Here is a 20,041-nt window from a genome sequence, read left to right on the forward strand (position 1 = left end):
TTCATATATCACAAGCTACTATTCTCCTTTGAGTCTTTTCAAACATTTAAAGATGTAAAAACCATTCTTGGCTCGTGAGCTGCACCAAAGCAGGTGGCAGACCGAATTTGGCCTATGGACTGCAGTTAGCTAACTCCTGCTGTAAGCCACATCGTGGGGGTCATTTCTTCCAAAAAGCTTTCTCTGACCCCTCGTAGGCTGATCAGATGCCCTGACACAGCTTCCTGTACTTCTCCCATCGCAGCCTTGATTGCTGCGTATTATAACTGTTTTTTCTCCCCAGGTAGTCTGTGAGCTTATAGAGGATGAGACATCTGATTTATTCATCACGATATCCCCATCATCATAACACCGCTCAGCACATTATAAGCAGTACAATCAGTCAACAATTCAGTAGAAAATACTAGATGAACCTGAATCCCTTATGTGCCTTATATGAATACATAATACCGAAGTTCAAGTCTACAGCATTTTTTTGGAACATCTGAGGTAATCTTCCCACATTGTCTCCAGCATACAACAAAAATAAGGAAGCGGAGAATTAGAATAGGTTGTGTCTAGAGTTCTACTACCCCATGGTTACTTAATAATTATTATTTCTGGAAACCAAATCCTCAACTGGATTCTACTTCTCTTGTTTTGCTTTCACTAAGCTATAAAGCTTAGAGAACTAAGGTATTTGAAAAAAAAAAAAGTGACAATACCAATTGCTGACAAGGATGCAGAGCAAAAGTAATTCTCATTAATTGATCATAGGAATGGAAAATGGTATAGCCACTTTGGAAAACGGTTTGGCGGTTTCTTATAAAACTAAACAGTCTTGCCATATGATCCAGCATTTCTAAGTACTTATTGATTTGAAAATTTGTGTTCACATAAAAAACCTGTAAATGTTTACAGTAGCTTGATGCACAATTGTCAAAAACTGGAAGCAACTAAGATGTCTTTTAACAGGTGAATGGATAAACAAACTGTGGTATATCCATCTAATGAAATATTACTCAGCAATAAAAAGAAACAAGTTATCAAGCCATGAAAAGACATGAATGAATCTTAAATGTATACTGCTAAGTGAAAGAAGCCAGTCTGAAAATACTACGTCCTACATGATTCCAATTATACAACATTCTGGATAAGGCAAAACTACAGAGATGGTAAACCCATCCGTGGTCGCCAGGGGTTCTGGGGCTGGGGTTAATTTGGTAAAGCACTGGAGACTTTTTAGGGCTGTGAAACTATCCAGGAAGAAACTGTAATGGTGGATACATGACATTATTCACGGATTCGAAAACCCACAGAAATTTAGAGCACAAAGAATGAATCTTAATGTATGCAAATTTAAAAAAATCGTTTAAGACATCAAGGGATCCCAGAGTAAAATGTGGAAAATGACAAAAGACTCTAAGAAATAACCTCACCAAAGGGAGTATGGGAATCTAAAACTTTTAAAATTTAAATTTTTATTAAAAAAAACACATATTGGAGACGGAAATCAAAACTCTTTCAAAAGCTTATCTAGTCTCTGCCTCGCCTCCCATTCTCTTCTCAGCCCTCTATAATCAGGCCTTGTCTCCACTACTCCACGGCAACTGCTGTGTTAAGGTTACTGACCACCTTCCCACTGCCAAACCCCGTGGTCAATGCTCAGTTTTCAGCTAAGTCTACTTCCACCTCTTTGGTTGGTCTTGATAGACGGTTCTTCCCTCCTTTGGCAAATAGTTTCTACTGTTCTCCACACCTGAATGACTCCAGACAGAGTCCTGGGATAAGGTTCTTATCTCGAGATCTCAGTCTCATAGGTGTAAAAACCACCTGCATGCTGATTACTCTCAAATTTCCATCTCCAGCCTGGACCTTCCACCTGAGCTCCAGATTCTTTACTCCTGGTTCTCTGCTTAGTCATCCTCGGCTCAGTAAATGGCCCATCATCCAACCAGCTGCTCAGAATAAACACCTAGGACTCACCCCTGACTCCTCCCTGCCCCACACCCATATCTAATTCATCTGCAATTCAAGCAAGCTCTACCTAAGAAAAACAAAAAAACAAAAACCTCAAAAAACAGAAGTTCTCACCAAGACTACAGCAGCAGCTTCCTAACTGCTTTTTGTGCTAGAGTACACTCCTACAGTGAGTTTTCCATATAGCAGCCAGAATGAGTTTGGAGGGAAAAAAGTGTATCAGAGTATCAGATGAAGTAACTTCCCTGCTTAAAACATTCAAATAGGTTCCCATCACATTTTCACATTCAGAATAAAATCCGACCCCCTAAACAAAGTTAATAAGGGCCTACCTGACCTGGCCCCTGATGCCTCTTCAACCTCACCGGCCACGCTCTACCTCACTCAGCCGGACCCTGCCACGCTTCCTTTTTGGCTGTTTCTAGAGCATGTCAAGTTCATTTCCAACTCAGGGCCTTTGCTCTTGCTGGTCCCTCTACCTGGAGTGCTTTTCCTCCAGATCTCCACACTGCCCACATCTTCACTTCACCCAGGCCTCTGTCCAAATGTCAGAAGCTCTCTCTGATGTCCCAAATAACAGCCAGAGGCCCCACCACCCTGCATCACTCTATCCCCTTATTCCAGAGGCTCCTAAACGTGCTGAGCTCACTGCGCCCTACTGTCTCAATAATTTTCTCAAGGCACCTCTAGGCCAAGGGAAACACCTAACAGTTCTACTTAAGTAGTTAGGGCCAAATAAATTAATAAGTATTTAAGCCCTAACAAATTAGTAGCACTTTGAATAAAATAATACACATAAATAGGAAGAAAAAACATTTCTGTTTAATCTTAACCACAATTACTAACAAGATGTGTATACCTGTTGGGTACTGCACAACTTCTCAAATGTTGGAATCAGGTTAGACACCAAACATAATTTTCCACATTGATTTTTGCACAGCACTTGTTTTTAATCACAGCAGCCACCAAAAACCCTGCTTTCCAAAGATATGTCATCAAAAGGAATACAGCACCATATAAAGTTCAAACTGTGAACTACCTTGAGCCAGAAGTGCATCTGGTGTTCCAACAGATTTCTGTGTTTACCTTGAAAATGTCAATCTCCCACAGTATCCCTGTGAGTGTCACTGCAGAGCCCAGGGTACCTTGGCACACAGTTTGGGAGCCACACTGCTGCTTTTTTAAAAAAAATTTCCCCCTTAGCACTAATACCATTTGATAGTAAATCTTATATTTCTTCATTATTATTGAATGTCATTCCCACTAAAATGTAAGCTCTGCTGGATGTGGTGGCTCATGCCTGTAAAAACAGCATTTTGGGAGGCCGAGGCAGGAGGATCACTTGTGGCCAGAAGTTTGAGACCAGCCTGGACAACACAGTGAGATCCTGTCTCTACAAAAAATTTGAAAATTAGCCAGGTGTGGTGGTACACACCTGTCATCCCAGCTACTTGGGAGGCTGAGGCAGGAGGATCTCTTGAGCCCAGAGTTCGTGGCTGCAGTGATCATGCCATTTCACTCCAGCCTGGGCAACAAAGCAAGATACTGTCTCAAACAAAGTGATCTCTATGAGGCAGGGACTTGGTATTCTTCATGCTACTTTCCTGAGATGTAGAATGCTCCCGGGTACACGGAAGGTACTCAATGTGTTAAGTGGAGCAAAATATCAGGAAACTTGATGTCCAGCTCTACCATTACCTTCCTGTGTGACTTCCTCTCTTTGGGTCTAATTTCTTCATCTCTAAAGTAGAGACTTTAGCATAAATATGTAATGAGGCTTTATAATACGCAAAGGCACCTGTACTTTTTAAACCAAGGAGTCATGATTAAGTGCTGCTTCTGCATGTCAGTACTTCCCTACGGACTCCATCGGGAGTTTGCTGCTTTGGGTGCTTCCTAACAGCCTGGCTGAGAGGACGCCTCCTGGGGACCAGCGGGTTTGTCCCTGTGGATTCCGCTCACGGCCAGGGGTGGGTAGTGGACTAGCGGGAAAACTGCCGTGCAGACGTATATCTTGTCCATGCTCTCACATGGGGTCTCTCTCTGGACTTAGTCCAGCAAGGACTGGAACATCTTCATTCATGACTCTACGTGTGGAAACTTTAAGGCACGACGTGGGGGATTTCCAGCCACAGGGCCGTCTTCTCGGAATCTCTTCTCTCCAGAGTCTCACACGGAAGCTGGCTGTCAGCAGCTCTCTACCAGATTTGCCGTTACACAGCCCCACGGTTCCCTCTCTGGCCACAGCTTCCTGTCCTTTCTCCGCTCCTGCCTCCCAACTCCCACCCGGCCCTTTTTCCAACCTCAGACCTCTAATCCTTTAGGTGACAACAAGGATTTTTCCTTTCTTCCCACATTTGGTCACCAAGGCCTATGAATCCTCTCTCCTAAATTTTATAGCTGACCCTCTTCTCTGTCCCTGCTGCCATGCCTTAGTTTATTAGGCCCTTAATATTTCTGGAAAGCCCACTTAGTGATTTCCCTGCCTGCATTCTGCCAACACCTAGAAGAAAACACAAATCTGGGCAGGTCATTCCTGTGCATAAAAATCCCTTAATAACTGACATCACTTTTGGAATAAAACCCAAATCTCTGAATATTGCACATAAAGGCATTTATAAATAGCCTCGGTCTACCTCTCCAGCCCCGTTTCCCATGCCCACTCCAAACTCCCTGCTCCCACCTCCCAATCCAGTCACACCAGAACCAATTATCTTTTCAGATAGATGTTACCTCCTCAGCCTACCCCTACTCCTAGGTATATCCTCACACCTCCCAATTCCACCCCCATGTTATGAACAACAAACTCATCCTTCAAGATTCAGCTCAGGAGTCATCTCCTCCAAAAAGCCTCCTCTGGCCCTCTCCTTGTATGCTCACACAACACAGTGCTTACCCCTATCAAGGCCTTTATCACAACGGAACCGCAACTGGGTTTAACTGTTCTTATTTGTCTTACCTCTTTAGCTAGATCACAAGCTTCCTGGGAGCAGGGACTGATGTTTTTCTCTGTGAACCCAGCTTGCCATAATACAAGGCGCACACCAGGCAGTCAAATCCTGAACAAATAGCCTCGGCGCTCAGTGTGATTCTCGCTGACCACCTTTCATGCTACAGTTGAAACCATTTCCCAGTAACAGCCTACCCAGTAGGCAAACCATAGTAACAACTGCAGTGTGATCTGGATGTGTAAAAGTGCAAGTGTTCTATTTTTCTTGCAAATTCTGCACTTTGCGCTGCACGTCTTTTAGAACCAAAACTGCTCTCACACATCTCACTCAATAGTCAGTGTTAAAGCTTGAGGCCCCTTCCTTAGCCCAAGCAGCAGTATAGCATATATAAACCCACAGTCTCTTATCTGAAACCCTTTGGGCCAAGTGTATTTTGGAATTCAGAATTTGGGGGATTTTAGACAGACAACACACTCCCTATACCAAATGTTATATAACAAACAACCCCAGCAGAGTCTGAGGTAACAACCAGTAATCAAACCCTTTTATATTTCCACAGTATAACTTATGAATAGTAACACAGTGGGATAAACAAAACCTATAAATAGTCTCATGTCAGTTCAAGCAAGTCTTACTGCCAAACTGAGCATGGGCCAAACTTACAAGAAATTTTTTTTTTAGCCTTCAGAGCTTTCGGGACTTCAGAATTGCCCAAAAGGGGTTGAGGATGGTAGTCATGGGCACGGCCTGACATATCTATATGCATTAGAAAGCACTGGAGTATTTGTCTGCTTACATATATAACATGTTTATAAATATACACATATACCGAATTTATACAGACACATACATATATACATAGAAAGTCTGGCAGGATATACACCAAAATGTTAACAGTAGTAACTTCTCAGTGGTAGGATTTTTTTTTTTTTTTTTGCTTATATGTACTTTCAAAGTTAGCAAAAATAACACATATTTTTATGTGTTTTATACACACACACACACACACACACACACAAAACCAGCTTTGGATTCAAATATTTAGGTTCTATTTCTGGCCCTGCTTCTTACCAGCTGTGTGACCCTGAGCAAGTTACCTAACATCTTGAAGCTTCCACTTCCTCAGCTGAACAAAGATAACAGTATCTGCCTTATATGGTTGCTGTCTTCCTTTCCCATGGTCAGCGGGAGGCTACTCTTCACTGCAGGACCAAAAAGTGCTCTAGAAGCCAAACCAGACCTGTTGAAAGCCCAGACCTACAAAACAAAGATAGGAGGCAAGGCCTCAATTTCAATGTCTTGTAGCCTGGCCTACCACAGACTTCAGGTCTGGGCTATTTCTAAAACAGAATATCACACAAGGGAAAAAAGTAAACAAATCGAAATCGAAATATCCCCTTTTGAGAATTGTCTGAGAGGACACAACATTATTTTTTCATTTAATTGCTCCTTCTGTCTCATTTTGCTCCGTTTCCTCCTCTAGGCCCCCAAGCTATTTGTAGGCACTCCCCAAGGCCTAGACCAGTGCTGCCCAATAGAATTTTTTTGGTGATAGAAATATTCTATAACTGCACCATCTTATACAGTAGCCACTAGCCATACTTGAACACTTAAAATGTGGTTTGAGCAAATGAGAAACTGAATTGATTAGATTTTACCTAAAGTAAATTTATTTATTTATTTATTTATTTTTTTGAGACAGAGTCTCTCTCTGTTGCCCAGGCTAGAGTGAGTGCCGTGGCGTCAGCCTAGCTCACAGCAACCTCAAACTCCTGGGCTTAAGGGATCCTCCTGTCTCAGCCTCCCGAGTAGCTGGGACTACAGGCATGTGCCACCATGCCCGGCTAATTTTTTCTATATATAGTTTTAGCTGTCCATATAATTTCTTCTATTTTTAGTAGAGATGGGGTCTCGCTCTTGCTCAGGCTGGTCTCGAACTCCTGAGCTCAAACGATCCGCCCACCTCGGCCTCCCAGAGTGCTAGGATTACAGGCGTGAGCCACCGCGCCCGGCCCTAAAGTAAATTTAAATAGCCACATATGGCTAGTGCCTACCATATTGAACAATGCAGATGTAGACCTTGTTCATCCTCTACAAGCAGAACCACCAGCTGTCACAGTTGATCATAAACAGAGCTGTCTGGCCCTGCTAGGCCCCTCCATTGTCCACTGGGCATTTCCATAAAACGTTTTGTTTTTTTTTTTTTTTTTGAGACAGAGTCTCGCTTTGTTGCCCGGGCTAGAGTGAGTGCGGTGGCGTCAGCCTAGCTCACAGCAACCTCAAACTCCTGGGCTTAAGCAATCCTACTGCCTCAGCCTCCCGAGTAGCAGGGACTACAGGCATGCACCACCATGTCTGGCTAATTTTTTCTATATATATTTTAGTTGGCCAGATAATTTCTTTCTATTTTTAGTAGAGACGGGGTCTCACTCTTGCTCAGGCTGGTCTCGAACTCCTGACCTCGAGCGATCCACCCGCCTCGGCCTCCCAGAGTGCTAGGATTACAGGCGTGAGCCACCACGCCCGGCCCATAAAATGTTTTATACACAATGTGTCCCAGGTAAAACCGTGGCCAACTTCTGGACCCTTTCCCAGAGCTCTCCCTCTGTCACCAGCTCCAGCGTTCTCCCCATCAGCCAGGGGTGCCATCCTGCCATCCACTCACTTCTCTCCTTGGGCCCCAGAGAGTCAGTCAGCCGGCTCCTCATTCTCACAGCTGCCTTCCTCCAGGCCATCACCTCCTCACGTGCGACCTCAAGAGTCTCCCAACTAAGAGATCCTCTCACTTCTTCTCCCTATCCAGTCTGATCTCTGGACTTGGCTCTAAAACTCAGTGTTACACCACTGCCTGCAGGTGAAGGCCCAGACTGGTTCAACTGGGATCTGAGGCCCTTTGCATATTGACTCTATTTACCCTCATCAATCCACCACCCAAAGATGGCCCGATCTAAAAAGGCAGGCTCCCCACGCATGCCACCCTCACTCCTGCCCTCACAAGTGGTCCCTCCTGTTTTCTGGCCACCTCTGCTCCAGAGCCCATTCTCCACCCCACTTCCCCCTTCATGAAGCCCTTCCTAGCCACACCAGTCCAGTCCTCAGCAGTCATTCCTCTGAATTCTGACGGTGTTCTTCTCTACATAACTTGTTTGGCACTTTAAGAGACATTAGAGTATTCTCGAAAATGCCTTGGGCTTTGCAATAAAATGGAGCTGGCTGTTTTACTGGCTCCACCCATCACCTCAAATGAAACCTCAAGCAAATTACTTAATTTGGTTCCTCATTTGTAAAATGGGGGTAATGCTATCACACTTACAGAGAAGCCAAAGGGATAAACAAATACAATCTATACAGGTCAAGAACCTAGCACAATGCCCGGTACACAGCAGACATTCAGGAACTGTTTGTTCTTTTCCCCTCTCCTTTCCCACCCCTTATCCCTCTCTGCTTTCATAATACTGACTACCATTTATTCAGTGCCCTCTCACAGCTAGGTACTGTGCTAAGTGCTTCATGTACTGTGCCTGATTACTGGCCTCCTTTTACAAGTAAGGATACTGAGGCACAGAGTAGACATACCCAAAGACACAGAGCCAGCAAGTAGAGCAGTTGACATTAAAACCCAGATCTGCTTGACTCCGAAGCCTCATAGCCTCCCCGTGGCAAACAGGAACACAGAATTATCAGTGAAACTGTAAACTCTCAGGAATAAGTACTTTGTTAATAGAAGGGTTAAACCTGCTTGGACAACAAAGCAAAAAATACCATCATGGTTTCTACAGGATGTGTGGGTGTGCACCTGTCACTGCTGGGTGGAGATCACGTCCTATCCTTCCTGAGCATCTACTAGACAGGTCTAATAGGAGGTGTCCCCTCCTATCTTCTCAGTCACCAGCCTTTGCACCTCATTTCCAACACACTGGAAGAACCTGTAAAACCATGCAAGCAAAATAGCTGCAAACCACGTGCTCCAAAATACCTGACAGTTCAAATGGCAGGATTTGGTGGGCTGGTTGATGCTCACCAGTGACACCATGCAGTGCACACACCACCAGGGGGCCGTGCCAAGGGCTCTCTCAGTCTAAGACAAGGCCACACATACTGGCAAGGAGTGTGTTCAATCATGGGAAGATAAACCAATCTAGAGCCAACTAGCCAGAATCCAAGTCCAGCTGTGTTGATGATGACAATGAGAGTAATATTATCATGAATAATATTAATAGCAGATACTACTTATTACACGTTAACCACTTCATATATCTTTTATCCTCACAACTACTCTGTGAGGTAGGTGCTGTTATTATGTTCATATTACAGAAGATAAACACAGAGAAGTTAAATAACTTGTCCAAGAGTACATAGTAGTAAGAGTACATACATAGCCAGGATTCAAACCCAGGGAATCTGAGTTCAAGAGTCTATGCTCCCAACCAAGAGACTGTATCACCTATCAGAAAAACCAGGGGCTCCTGAGAGGCATGAGTCTTTAAAAAGATTTAAAAATAGGCCAGGCGTGGTGCCTCACGCCTGTAATCCTAGCACTTTGGGAGGCTGAGGTGGGAGTATTGCTTGAGCCCAGGAGTTCGAGACCAGCCTAGGCAATAGCAAGACCCCGTCTCTACAAAAAAATTTAAAAATTAGCTGAGTGTGGTGATGTGCACCTGTAGTCCCAGCTACTTGGGAGGCTGAGGCAAAGAGGATTGCTTGAGCCCAGAAGTGGGAGGCTGCAGTGAGCTATGATGATGCCACTGCACTCTAGCCCCGAAGACAGAGTGAGACTCTGTCTAAAAAATAATAATAATTAAAAAATAGAAATAAAATAATAAAAAACAAAAAACAAAAAACAAGGAGCTCAGAAAACATTTCTGGCAAAGGAAAAAAATGTCAGCAAAAGCACAAAGACAGCTCTGTCACTGACCAGGTGAGTGATCACGGGCATGTTACCTACCCTCTCTGAGCCTCAATGTCCCTAACTGAAAAATGGAGATCCTTTTCCAGAACTTTTGCCCACAAACCTTTGCAGCATAAACCCACAGACCCACAGTAAGTCCTTAACAAATGGTAACTGCTAGTAATAATGATGATGACAACAGTAACTAATTTAGGGCAAACTGTAAGACTCGAATGTCACTTGCAGTTTGGATTTTACTCTTATGGCAAAGGGGAGCTAAGTGTTTACATAGCACATGAGGCGGGGAGCTCTTGAGTGAAGTTCAAGTTCATAACACAGGACACCTGGCATTAAAAAGAATGGAAAGAATCTATTTTTCCCATTTCAGCCTGGCCACCACACACAAATAGATCTGTTATTATAAGTCAAATATCCATGCTGAGTTTTCTTTTCTTTCCTTTTTTCATTTCTTTTACAATTTCTCAGTATCTCACGACTTTAAAAATAAATTACCATGATTTTGGCATTTAAAATGGGCACAGACATGGCTAAAAACACGTCTCGTGCCCTGCACACCTATAAGCCCTGGACTGAAAATTCAATTTGCACTCTGTGCAAATAGAATTTAGGCTAGTAAGGACTAAATACGACCAGTTTAGCTTTCAAGGAGGAAGACTACAGTGCAATTACTTCACAGTTAGTGGTGATGGGGTCCTGGAGAGATGACTTGAATTTTTCCTTCAGGCTCTCCCCTCAGTGGGCCTTCTGTGAACTGTCTGTGGTCTGGTGATAAAGCTAAAAGAGAAGTGGCCAAGAGCAAACCAGGAAGCGGGGGAGGGCAGTGCAGAGCATGCTCAAGGAGGAAGGGGGCAGGAGGTGTTCAGGCTACAAGGCACTGCAGGCTAGGGATTGCATGGGCCTCTACGGTTCAACCAGAGACACACAGACATTTTTTGAGCACTTACTCATGTACAAGGCAGGCATTAGGCTGGCACGTGGAAAGAAGAGAGAATGCGAAATGCTAAGGGCAGCAAATTCAAGCTTATGAAAATGTAGGTAAATGAGAAGTCAACACAGAGGTGAAAAAGTGCAGGGCTTTATCCATAAATAAGAAGCCGTTATGTTTGAAGTAAGAGGAAATAAAGATTAGTTGTGGCAGATAAGACCAGTGAGGCGGGCTAAGGCCAGGCTGTGCAGGACCTGAACACCACACTAAGGAATTTGAACTTTATTCTGGAGGCAACAGGGAGTGGTGCACATGTACGATCTCCAAGGGAGAGGGGAACTTAAGGTTAGGAAGACCTGTAAGGAGATCACTGCAATAGGCTCAGGGAAGAGGATACCAACATGAACTATGGGGATTTTGACATGTGGGGCAGACAGGAGAGACACAGCAGAAAAAGAACAGACAGAATTTGCTTATTATATGTAAGAGGTGAGGCAACAGTCAAGGATGACCAAGGCATTTAGTGACTGCACTAAAAGCAATGAAACTGGAGGGAGGAAAGGAGTAAAGAAGATAGTAAGTGCAGTTCTTATTGGGAAGGAATTGTCTTAGGACAGGCCCAGAAGAGTGCAGCCAGATTCTAAACTCTTAGAGGTGGGCATTTGTGATTTCTACCTTACGAAAGTACTCCTAAATAATTTAGTATTCCTTAAGTCCTGCATGATCTTCCAGGAGGCAAACATTCACTCCCATTTTACAGAGATAAGAGAGGAACATCAAGAGACTTGTCTAGTATTGTACCAAGGAGCAATGAAGAAAAGAAAAAGAAAAACATCCGGGCCACTTAGACATACACTTTGTTTAAATCCTCATTCCCAGAAACTCTTCGCATTTATAGTTGCTACCTTTAGTTCACATGCGGATCACCAGTAATGTCTACAAAATTGTTATAGTACATTTTAAGTAGGAAGAAAAACATGCTCGGCTAGCTTCTATGCCCCAAAACTGTCTTTCCTATGATAAATATTGATGCCTCCCTCTCTTACTGAACCATCTATCCCTGAGTATTACTCTGTGCAAAGCTCCACTTCTAACTGAATGTTTATGGGTCACCTCTCCTGCTCTGGACAACAACTGCAGAATTCCAAACAAACTGTTTTCAGAAGGAAAAAAGTCTGTAGGGGGTTCTCCTACATTAAAAACAAACACAGGGTTAAATGGTACAAAGAAGGAAAATGGAGAGGGGAACAACAAAAGGAGGAAGAAAAAACGAATACAGTTCTCTTTTGTTTAAAGAAATAAGAGGACCCAAAATAAATTAATTTGCTTAGGAGCCTGCAGAGCTTCCCACAAAGGTAGAAATGATGGGTGTTGTTTCTGTCTCTAGGATAAACCAAAGCAAATTCATTTTCTCCATGCTAGAAGGATATGTTGGTGGCACAGGTTTTACTTATTAATACTAACAAAGCAAGATGAAAGAAAAGAGAGAAAACCAACCCAGGGGCTATTTTTCTAACATTCTCTCTGGCTTCTACCCTGGTAATCTAGGTTACCCTTTCTGTTACCCTGACACATAAGTAGCAGTCATTTCCTTTCACAGGCCAGACTTAAATGCTTTGTTTCCTGGGTCCTGGGGAAAAAGTACTCCTAACACATTTCATTCTAAATTTGAGTTACTATTATAGAAAGCTGGCTGCTCACTTTGAATCAACCATGGGATTAAAAAGCCACTTCAAAAGACCAAACTTTGTTTGCTATTACCACTTTGTTAGATTAGCCCAGAATGGCCCCTGTGGGACTTCTCAGTAGTTGTCTCCTTTCCAGTGCATAGCTCAGAATCCTCCAGAGCACAGCTCCAGGTCTTTGCATACACCTAGGATGAAGTGCCAGGGAACACTTTACACTGATGACTTGGATGAGTCCTGGGCCCTGTGCAGGATCCTACTGGGGTTTTCTGGATAAGAGCCCCTTCAGTTGCTAGATAGAAATAATAAGGTGGTTATATTGGAAGGGCACGTAATTTAAGAAACAAAAAAGAAAAATTTTTCCCAAATGAGACCCCATTCTTTTTTTGTTTTGTTTTGTTTTGTTTGGAGACAGGGTCTTGCTCTGTCTGCCCTGGGCAGACTACAGTGGCATCATCATAGCTCACTGCAACTCCTGGGCTCAAGCGTTCCTGCCTTAGCCTCCCGAGTAGCTGGGACTACAGGGCGCCAACACACCTGGCTAATTTTTTCTATTTTTAGTAGAGACAGGGTCTCGCTCTTGCTCAGGCTGGTCTCAAACTCCTGACTTCCAGTGATCTTCTCACCTTGGCCTCCTGGAGTGCTAGGATCACAGGCGAGAGCCACTGCCCTGGCTGACCCCATTCTTTTTAAGGAAAGCAAACGCTACACAAAGTTAAGTGCAGTTAAATAAATGAAAAAGCAGAAAAGCTCCTGCCTACAACTACCAGTCTAAGGCCAGTGTAAAGGTCTTAGCAGTTAAAGAGGCCAAGAGAATCAGATGAACAGGCGGCCACTCAACCAGAAGCACCACATCTCACTTCAACATCACAACTTAACTCTCAGACAACAGTCTCAACCTGAAGACATGGATTCCAATCTGAAACTAGCTTCATTTCATTTTTTTACTATAATCCCTGCCAAGCTTGCCTTAACACTCCTGAATTCAGCAGAGACAAATCAAAGAAAGGAATGGACATTTTGGAAAGAATCTCAAAGTGAGATCTTTCCTTTCTCTCCCAAGGCAGAGGTGAGGAATGAAAACCAGATTCACCTTGTCCCCAGAATAATTAAGCCTTCAGGGTGCTGTTGACCTAGGCTTACACTATAATGACCAGTGTTCTGCTGGGCTGACCCTACGATTTCTTATCTCTATTTATGGACTACCAGATCTCTCTCTGTCAAACTGCCATCTCCTGGGGTGGGTGTGGGTGTTTCTCTTGCTGTACATCACAAACAGCATTTTTTAAAAATAGAGATGGGGCCTCACTATGTTGCCCAGGCTGGAGTGCAGTGGCTCAATCATAGCACGCTGTAGCCTCAAACTCCTAGGCTCAAGGGATCCTCCTGTCTCAGCCTCCCAAGCAGCTGGGACTACGGGCATGCACCATCACGCCCAGTTCACAAACAGCGTTTTTTTGTTTGTTTGTTTGGTTTTTGGTTTTTTTTGAGACACAGTCTCACTTTGTTGCCCGGACTAGAGTGCCATAGCGTCAGCCTAGCTCACAGCAACCTCAAACTCCTGGGCTCAAGCAATCCTACTGCCTCAGCCTCCTGAGTAGATGGGACTACAGGCATGTGCCACCATGCCCAGCTAATTTTTTCTCTATATATATTTTTTTAGTTGTCTAGCTAATTTCTTTCTATTTTTAGTGGAGACGGGGGTCTTGCTCTTGCTCAGGCTGGTCTCGAACTCCTGAGCTCCAACGATCCGCCCTCCTCTGCTTCCCAGAGTGCTAGGATTACAGGCGTGAGCCACAGCACCTGGCCACAAACAGCGTTTTTAAGCAGCCTTTTGCCTTGGGTTCCCCATGCCATTTGGAAGTGGGTATTTTGATCCTATGTACATAGGAAGAACCAAATCTACTACCCTGTTTCCCCTGGGGCCTGGATTGACATCCAGAGGCATCCCAAAGGGTTCTTCCTATCTGCCTTTCTGCTTTTTCACTTATTTAAATACACTTAACTTCTTTGTGTAGCTTTTTCTTTCCTTAAAAAGAATGGGGACTGATTTGGGAGAAATACTTCATTTTTTTTTTAATTGCATGCCCTTCTGATATAACTGCCTTATTATTTCTATCTAGCAACTGAAGGGGCTCTTATCTAGAAAACTGCAGTAGGGAACCTGCATAGGGCCCAGGACTCATCCAAGTCATCCCAAAGGGTTCTTTCTGCCTGCCTCAGAGGAGAGATGTAACTCTATTCTGAGGCTACAGCAACTCTGGAAACAGAGATGACCTGAACAGAACTGGGGGCTTGGTGCCATCTCTTATCAATTTTAACAGGAACAACTTAGCAATTAATAATGTAACCCCACTTACTCTACATATGACAATGGGACAAAATCTTTGTTTTTTTTAGAGATAGGGCCCTGCTCTGTTGCCCAGGTTGGAGTGCAGTGGCACAATCACAGTTCACTGCAACCTCTTCACTCCGGGGCTCAAGTGATCCTCCTGCATCAGCCTCCCAAAGTGCTAAGATTACAGGCATAAGCCACTGCACCCAATGACACATTCTTTTAAACTAAAACAAAACCAAAACCTTGACAGTAATTCCTCTTCAGCACGTGGAATAGTTTCTGTTTTACAAAAGGAAAGGAAAGATTCTGAGATCCCTGCACATTTCTCACCCAGGGGCAGCTAACTGGCTTCTGAGCTGGCAGGCCTGACTTCTCTTGGAAGATGTCCCTCTACGAAGGGAATGAAGCATTCCAACAGTCTAACAGCCTGGTTCTGGAGACTCTGGCTGGGAAGACAGAGTCAACCTCTTTCTCCTGCCACTGGGCCTGTCCTCCACCAATTATCTGGAAGGATTCTGGCAGCCTCTTACAAAGGGGCAAGGAGACGGTATGAGGATATACTTTTTTTTTTTTTTTGAGACAGAGTCTTGCTCTGGTCCCCCCAGGTAGAATGTAATGGCATGATCATAGCTCACTGTAATCTCAAACTCCTGGGCCCAAGCAATCCTCCTGCCTCAGCCTCTACAGTAGCCGGGACTGCAGGTGTGTGCCACCACGCCCAGCTAATTTGTGTATTTTTGGTAGAGATGGGGTCTTGTTCTTGCTCAGGCTGGTCTCAAAGTCCTGACCTCAGTGATCCTCCTGTCTCAGCCTCCCAGAGTGCTAGGATTACAGGTGTGAGCTACCTCGCCCTGCCAAGGATATGCTCTTAATCTTAATCTCTCACCCACCCCAGCACCATAGCCCAGAATGTCATAGAAACTGAAGCAATAGCTGTCTCAAAATCGGCTCTTCAAGTGAACTCTGAGATAAGCCCAAGAATGATGCAAACGATCAGCACCACCAGGTGCTTCAATCGCGCCTTGTGCTAGTTGCAATGAAAGAAAAACATAAGCACTGAGGAAGTCCTCTGCCCGCCTAGTTTCCTCTCATTTTACAAACTCTTGTGCAACATACCACTCCTCCCTGCCCCTTAGTTTCCAAGCCCTGTTAGAGCAAGTGGATTGCTGGCCACTCTACACAGCTACTTAACAGACTCTCCATTCCTAGCAAATGACTGAGAAAAGGGGTACAAGTGGATACTAGTGGGCATGCCAAAGCTTGCACATAACTGGAGTTTCATGGGCACACCCAGGGGAGGAAAAAAAAAAAAGAAAACACCAGGAGGCTTTGCAGAAAACCATAGAACTGGACACAAAAAACAGGTCTTCAGGTCCTCCCAACGAACCAGAATGACCCAAATTTCAACCCTGAGCCTCTCACTCTCTAAAAGACAACCTCCTGCTCAATAATTGGCCTTTTGTGCTGCACAACATTATCCACCAAAGCTGGGTGGAAAAAAACCTAGTCCCTTTCATCTGTAACCTCATCCTGGCCTCCAGTCCCAGGGTGGACAGGGCTCTCCTGGACTACAGCTCTGTGGGCAGCCCAATCTATCACAGGGGCTGACGACTGACAGAGAACCCCAACACACACTATACCCACCCAAAGGCAGTCTCTGTCACGGGGAGTGCACCCACGCACACGCCAAAGACAGAAGGTCGGGACTAAAGAGCAAGCTCGGTTGAAGGAACTGAGGCCCAGAGAGGGACAGCGTGCCCCACGTCACACAGCGAGTTAGGAACGGAGCTTTACTAAAACCCCAGCCTCCGGATTCTCGAGTACCCCATTCCCACCCGCCTGCTCTCGTCACGCCCGTCTGAAAATAACATCACGGTACTTCTGCCCCAGTGTCCCCGCCTCCGGAGAGCCAGGACCTTGGTCTTCACCCCGTGCGTCCACCCTCGGGCCGGGCCCGCCGCCGCCCCCCGCCCAGCTCCCCAGCCCCGCTTCCCGCCGCCCGCCGGACCTGCAGAGTCGCGCTCCCGAGAGCCGGCGGCAGACATTTCTCTGCCTGCTTCTTCAAGCTCTTCATCCCGCCGTCCGCCCCGCGCGCTCCGCCCCCAGGTGGGCCCGCCCCCGGGCGCCACCTCCGCCAATCGAAAGTCCGTCTGCTCCACAGCCCCTCCCCCAAACAGAATGGAGCCCGCCCCCTGAAGCTGAGCCTCCTCCAATCCCCACCGCCCCTTCCGAGATGGGTACCTGCCTCCGCCAATTGTCTCGCACCCTGGCCAGGTACCTGGGGCCGAATTCCAAGCACCGGGCGTAGGCGACTCCAGCTGTGGTTCTGTGCACCTATATCGAGACAGCCACAGGAACTGAGGATCCTGAGGTGCAGAATCCAGGCCTGTGCAGGAGCAAGGAGGACAGACTGAGCCACGGGCTTGAAGAGCCGGCTCCACCTCTGCATGATTGTATCTTCTGGAAAGTCTCCAACCCCGTTTCCCTCGAGCACAGGGTGGGTCTGAGGTTCAAATGCATAATTGTGAACACAGAAGTACTTCCAAGGCAAACACCCTCGCCATTCCTCTGACCTCATGGTAACTATGTGCCAAGGTCTGTGTTTCGTGTATATATATATAACCTTAATCCTCACACAAACTTTATGAGGTAGGAAACGATTATCTCAATTTTATATAGGGGGCAACTGAGTTCAGAGAGGTCTAAGGTCACAGAGTGAGTGGCAGAATGAAGGACCCAAACAGATGCCAATGGGTTGAGGGCTTTAACTACCCATAACTTCCATCTGCAATTTGCAAGCTGCTCCTAAGAAACACATGCTCTAAGTAAAATCAGTGTGCTTGCTATTAACATACCGCCAAGACAGGTCCTCTGTTTTCCCCTTAGCCAGATTGCTACCCCTTCTTCCTAGAAATTCTTTTTTTTTTAATCATCTAGCCCAAAATGTCAATTCCTAGGCATTCTTGAGCCACCTCTGCCTCTGACTTAAACCCAGGTCTGTCTGACTCCAGAACACTTGCTGTTAACCCTTCTGCTGTCCTGCCTACTGTGCTTTGTAGAACTGCATGAGCCTGACCAAACTGAATTGGATTTGCAAGAACATGATACACAAGTGGACTTGGGTTCCAGCCCTACCTATGGCGCTGCCAGACAAAGCTTTTAAATTATTATTTTCAGCATTTACATACTACTAACCCATACTTGGCCTCATCTGATCCTCACAAAACCCTTTGATTAGGTAAGGCAAGTTTATATTTCCATTGGATTAATAAGAAAGCGAAAGTCGGTAGAAATGAAATATATTGTCCACATTCATATCTAGGAAGTGGCAGAGCTGGGATCTGAACTGAAATCTCTGGACTTTATGGACTCTGGCATCAGAACCTAGGATTTCAAACCTGGTCCTACTACTTCAATTGATGAATGAACTTGGGTAAGTTGCTTACTTTATCTGTGTCAGTTTACTCATCTATAAAACAGGATATCTACTCCTTGGTATTGCTCAAAAGACTAAACAGAAAACAAACATGGTTGTTGTGCCTTGTCTAGAGATCTAGAAAAATGTCTAGCACATAGTAGGGGCTCAATTAATGTAGCTAACTGTGGTCTCTTGTTAGCTAATGTTTCTCTTACTGTCGCCTCTTGGCCAAGGCACTTCCACTCTCTGGCCTTTTGTGCTGTACAACATTATCCATCAAGGACTGAGTGGAAAAAACCTAGTTCCTTTCATCTGTGACCTCATCTTGGACTCTAGTCCCTTTATCTACAAAATACAAGGGTTGGGCTGGTGGATATCAGAGAGTCTGTCAATTCTGAGGGTCTCCTCCCACCCAGGGCCCTCCCTGAGGACATCCCCATCATGACCACCACTCAGAGAAGTTGAGTTGGTGCAAAGTTTCCCTGCTGGTTACCCCAGGTGCCATTCTGACTCCTGAAGTAAGAGCGGGTAAGGAGACTGCAAGACACACACCTAACCCTAAAAGAGAGAAGTCATCCTCCACTCCTCTCTCTCCTTCATTCTTGCAGCCAGGTGCCAAGCTCTGTTCAACAATTTTTTTAAGTGCCTGCTACATGCCAGGCACTGTTCTAATCACGGAGGATAAAGCTGTGAACATGACCCAAACTCACTGCCCCTGTGGTGCCTTCATTCTCATCAGTTTGACCTCAGTATCTCCCTAGTCCGTCACTCCTTCCCCACTTCCATGACCAGGGCCCTGGTCCAAGCCTCATTTTTTCATTCCTGAACCACTGCAATACATTCCTATTGATCTCTCTGCTCTCAGCTCTCCTTTTCCATACCAACTGCTGGAGAAATTTTCTAACTTGTAAATCTTTCCTTATCACTCCCCAAGCTTAAAATTCCTCTTAGGTTCCTCACAAGCAGTAGGGCAAAGTCCAAGCTCGTTTACTGATTATTTAAGACCCTTCATGAGCTGCCCTCTGCTGGCCTCTCCTGACTCAGCTCTTGCCACACCCTCCTTCTACCCCAAATTCAGCCCCTCCAAACCAGGGCTCTTCCCTCCTCTTCCCTGGGGACTGTCATGCCCTTTTCCTCTTTGTTGCCTGCCTGGGAAAAAACTCTTGTTCATCTTTCTGATCTCAGCTTAAACACCACCTCCTACATGAAGCCTTCCCTGAGCTGTTTATAGGGGAGAGGGTGGCATGAGGTAAGGAAGAACTAGAGCAAAACACTCAAGAGCTCAGGCTCTGGAGTAGAACTGTCAAATCCTGCCTAATCCTGGCTCTGTCATTTCTTATACTAGCTAAGTACTCAGGCGAGCCTCTTACCCTCTCTGAGCCTCTGTTCCCTCATCTGCAAAATGGAGACATTGATCATACTTACCTTGTAAGACTATAGTAAAGATTAAAAAACATTTTCTGAGCTCCTGCTATGTGCTGGGTACTTTTACATGTATTATCTCATTTAATTCTTACAGCCCCATGAGGAAGACATTCGTTACATACAGAAGCCTACAAAAACTAAGGTTCGGAGAGGTGAAGTGGCTTCCCCAAAGTTGTACAGCCAGGGTCTGGCAGAGATGAGTTTCAGACTCAAGGAGTTGTACAGCTTCAAAGCCCAGGCTCTTTGGTGTTATCACTATTATTACACTTCCTACAACTATTATTCATAATCATAAGTAAGCTGTCCCTATTAAGATTTAGAGATAAATTTCCCCCTGCTTATAGAATGAATTTTAAACCGCTTAACCAGGCAGTCAAGGCTCTATAATCACGTTTCTACTTCCTTTTTCCACGTACCCCAGTTTGTATCCA

At 45.0% G+C, this 20,041-nt stretch overlaps 1 protein-coding gene across 6 annotated transcripts in view; it reads right to left on the minus strand.

Annotated features, from left to right (window-relative positions):
- INPP5B (inositol polyphosphate-5-phosphatase B) overlaps positions 1-20,041 on the minus strand; it is a 50,072-nt gene that overhangs the window by 24,666 nt on the left and 5,365 nt on the right. For 2 of the 6 annotated variants that reach the window (XM_069479772.1, XM_069479770.1), the window contains exon 5: positions 17,046-17,153. The exons of 1 other annotated variant lie outside the window; for it this stretch is intronic. In XM_069479772.1, the coding sequence (XP_069335873.1) occupies positions 17,046-17,153 (108 nt within the window). Of the gene's footprint in view, positions 1-6,007; positions 6,073-16,775; positions 17,154-20,041 lie in introns of those variants that run through there. 3 more of the 6 variants (XM_069479769.1, XM_069479775.1, XM_069479773.1) reach the window with 3 other exon arrangements.

This window comes from Eulemur rufifrons, chromosome 8 (genome assembly GCF_041146395.1).
Source record: "Eulemur rufifrons isolate Redbay chromosome 8, OSU_ERuf_1, whole genome shotgun sequence".
Classification (NCBI taxonomy): domain Eukaryota; kingdom Metazoa; phylum Chordata; class Mammalia; order Primates; family Lemuridae; genus Eulemur; species Eulemur rufifrons.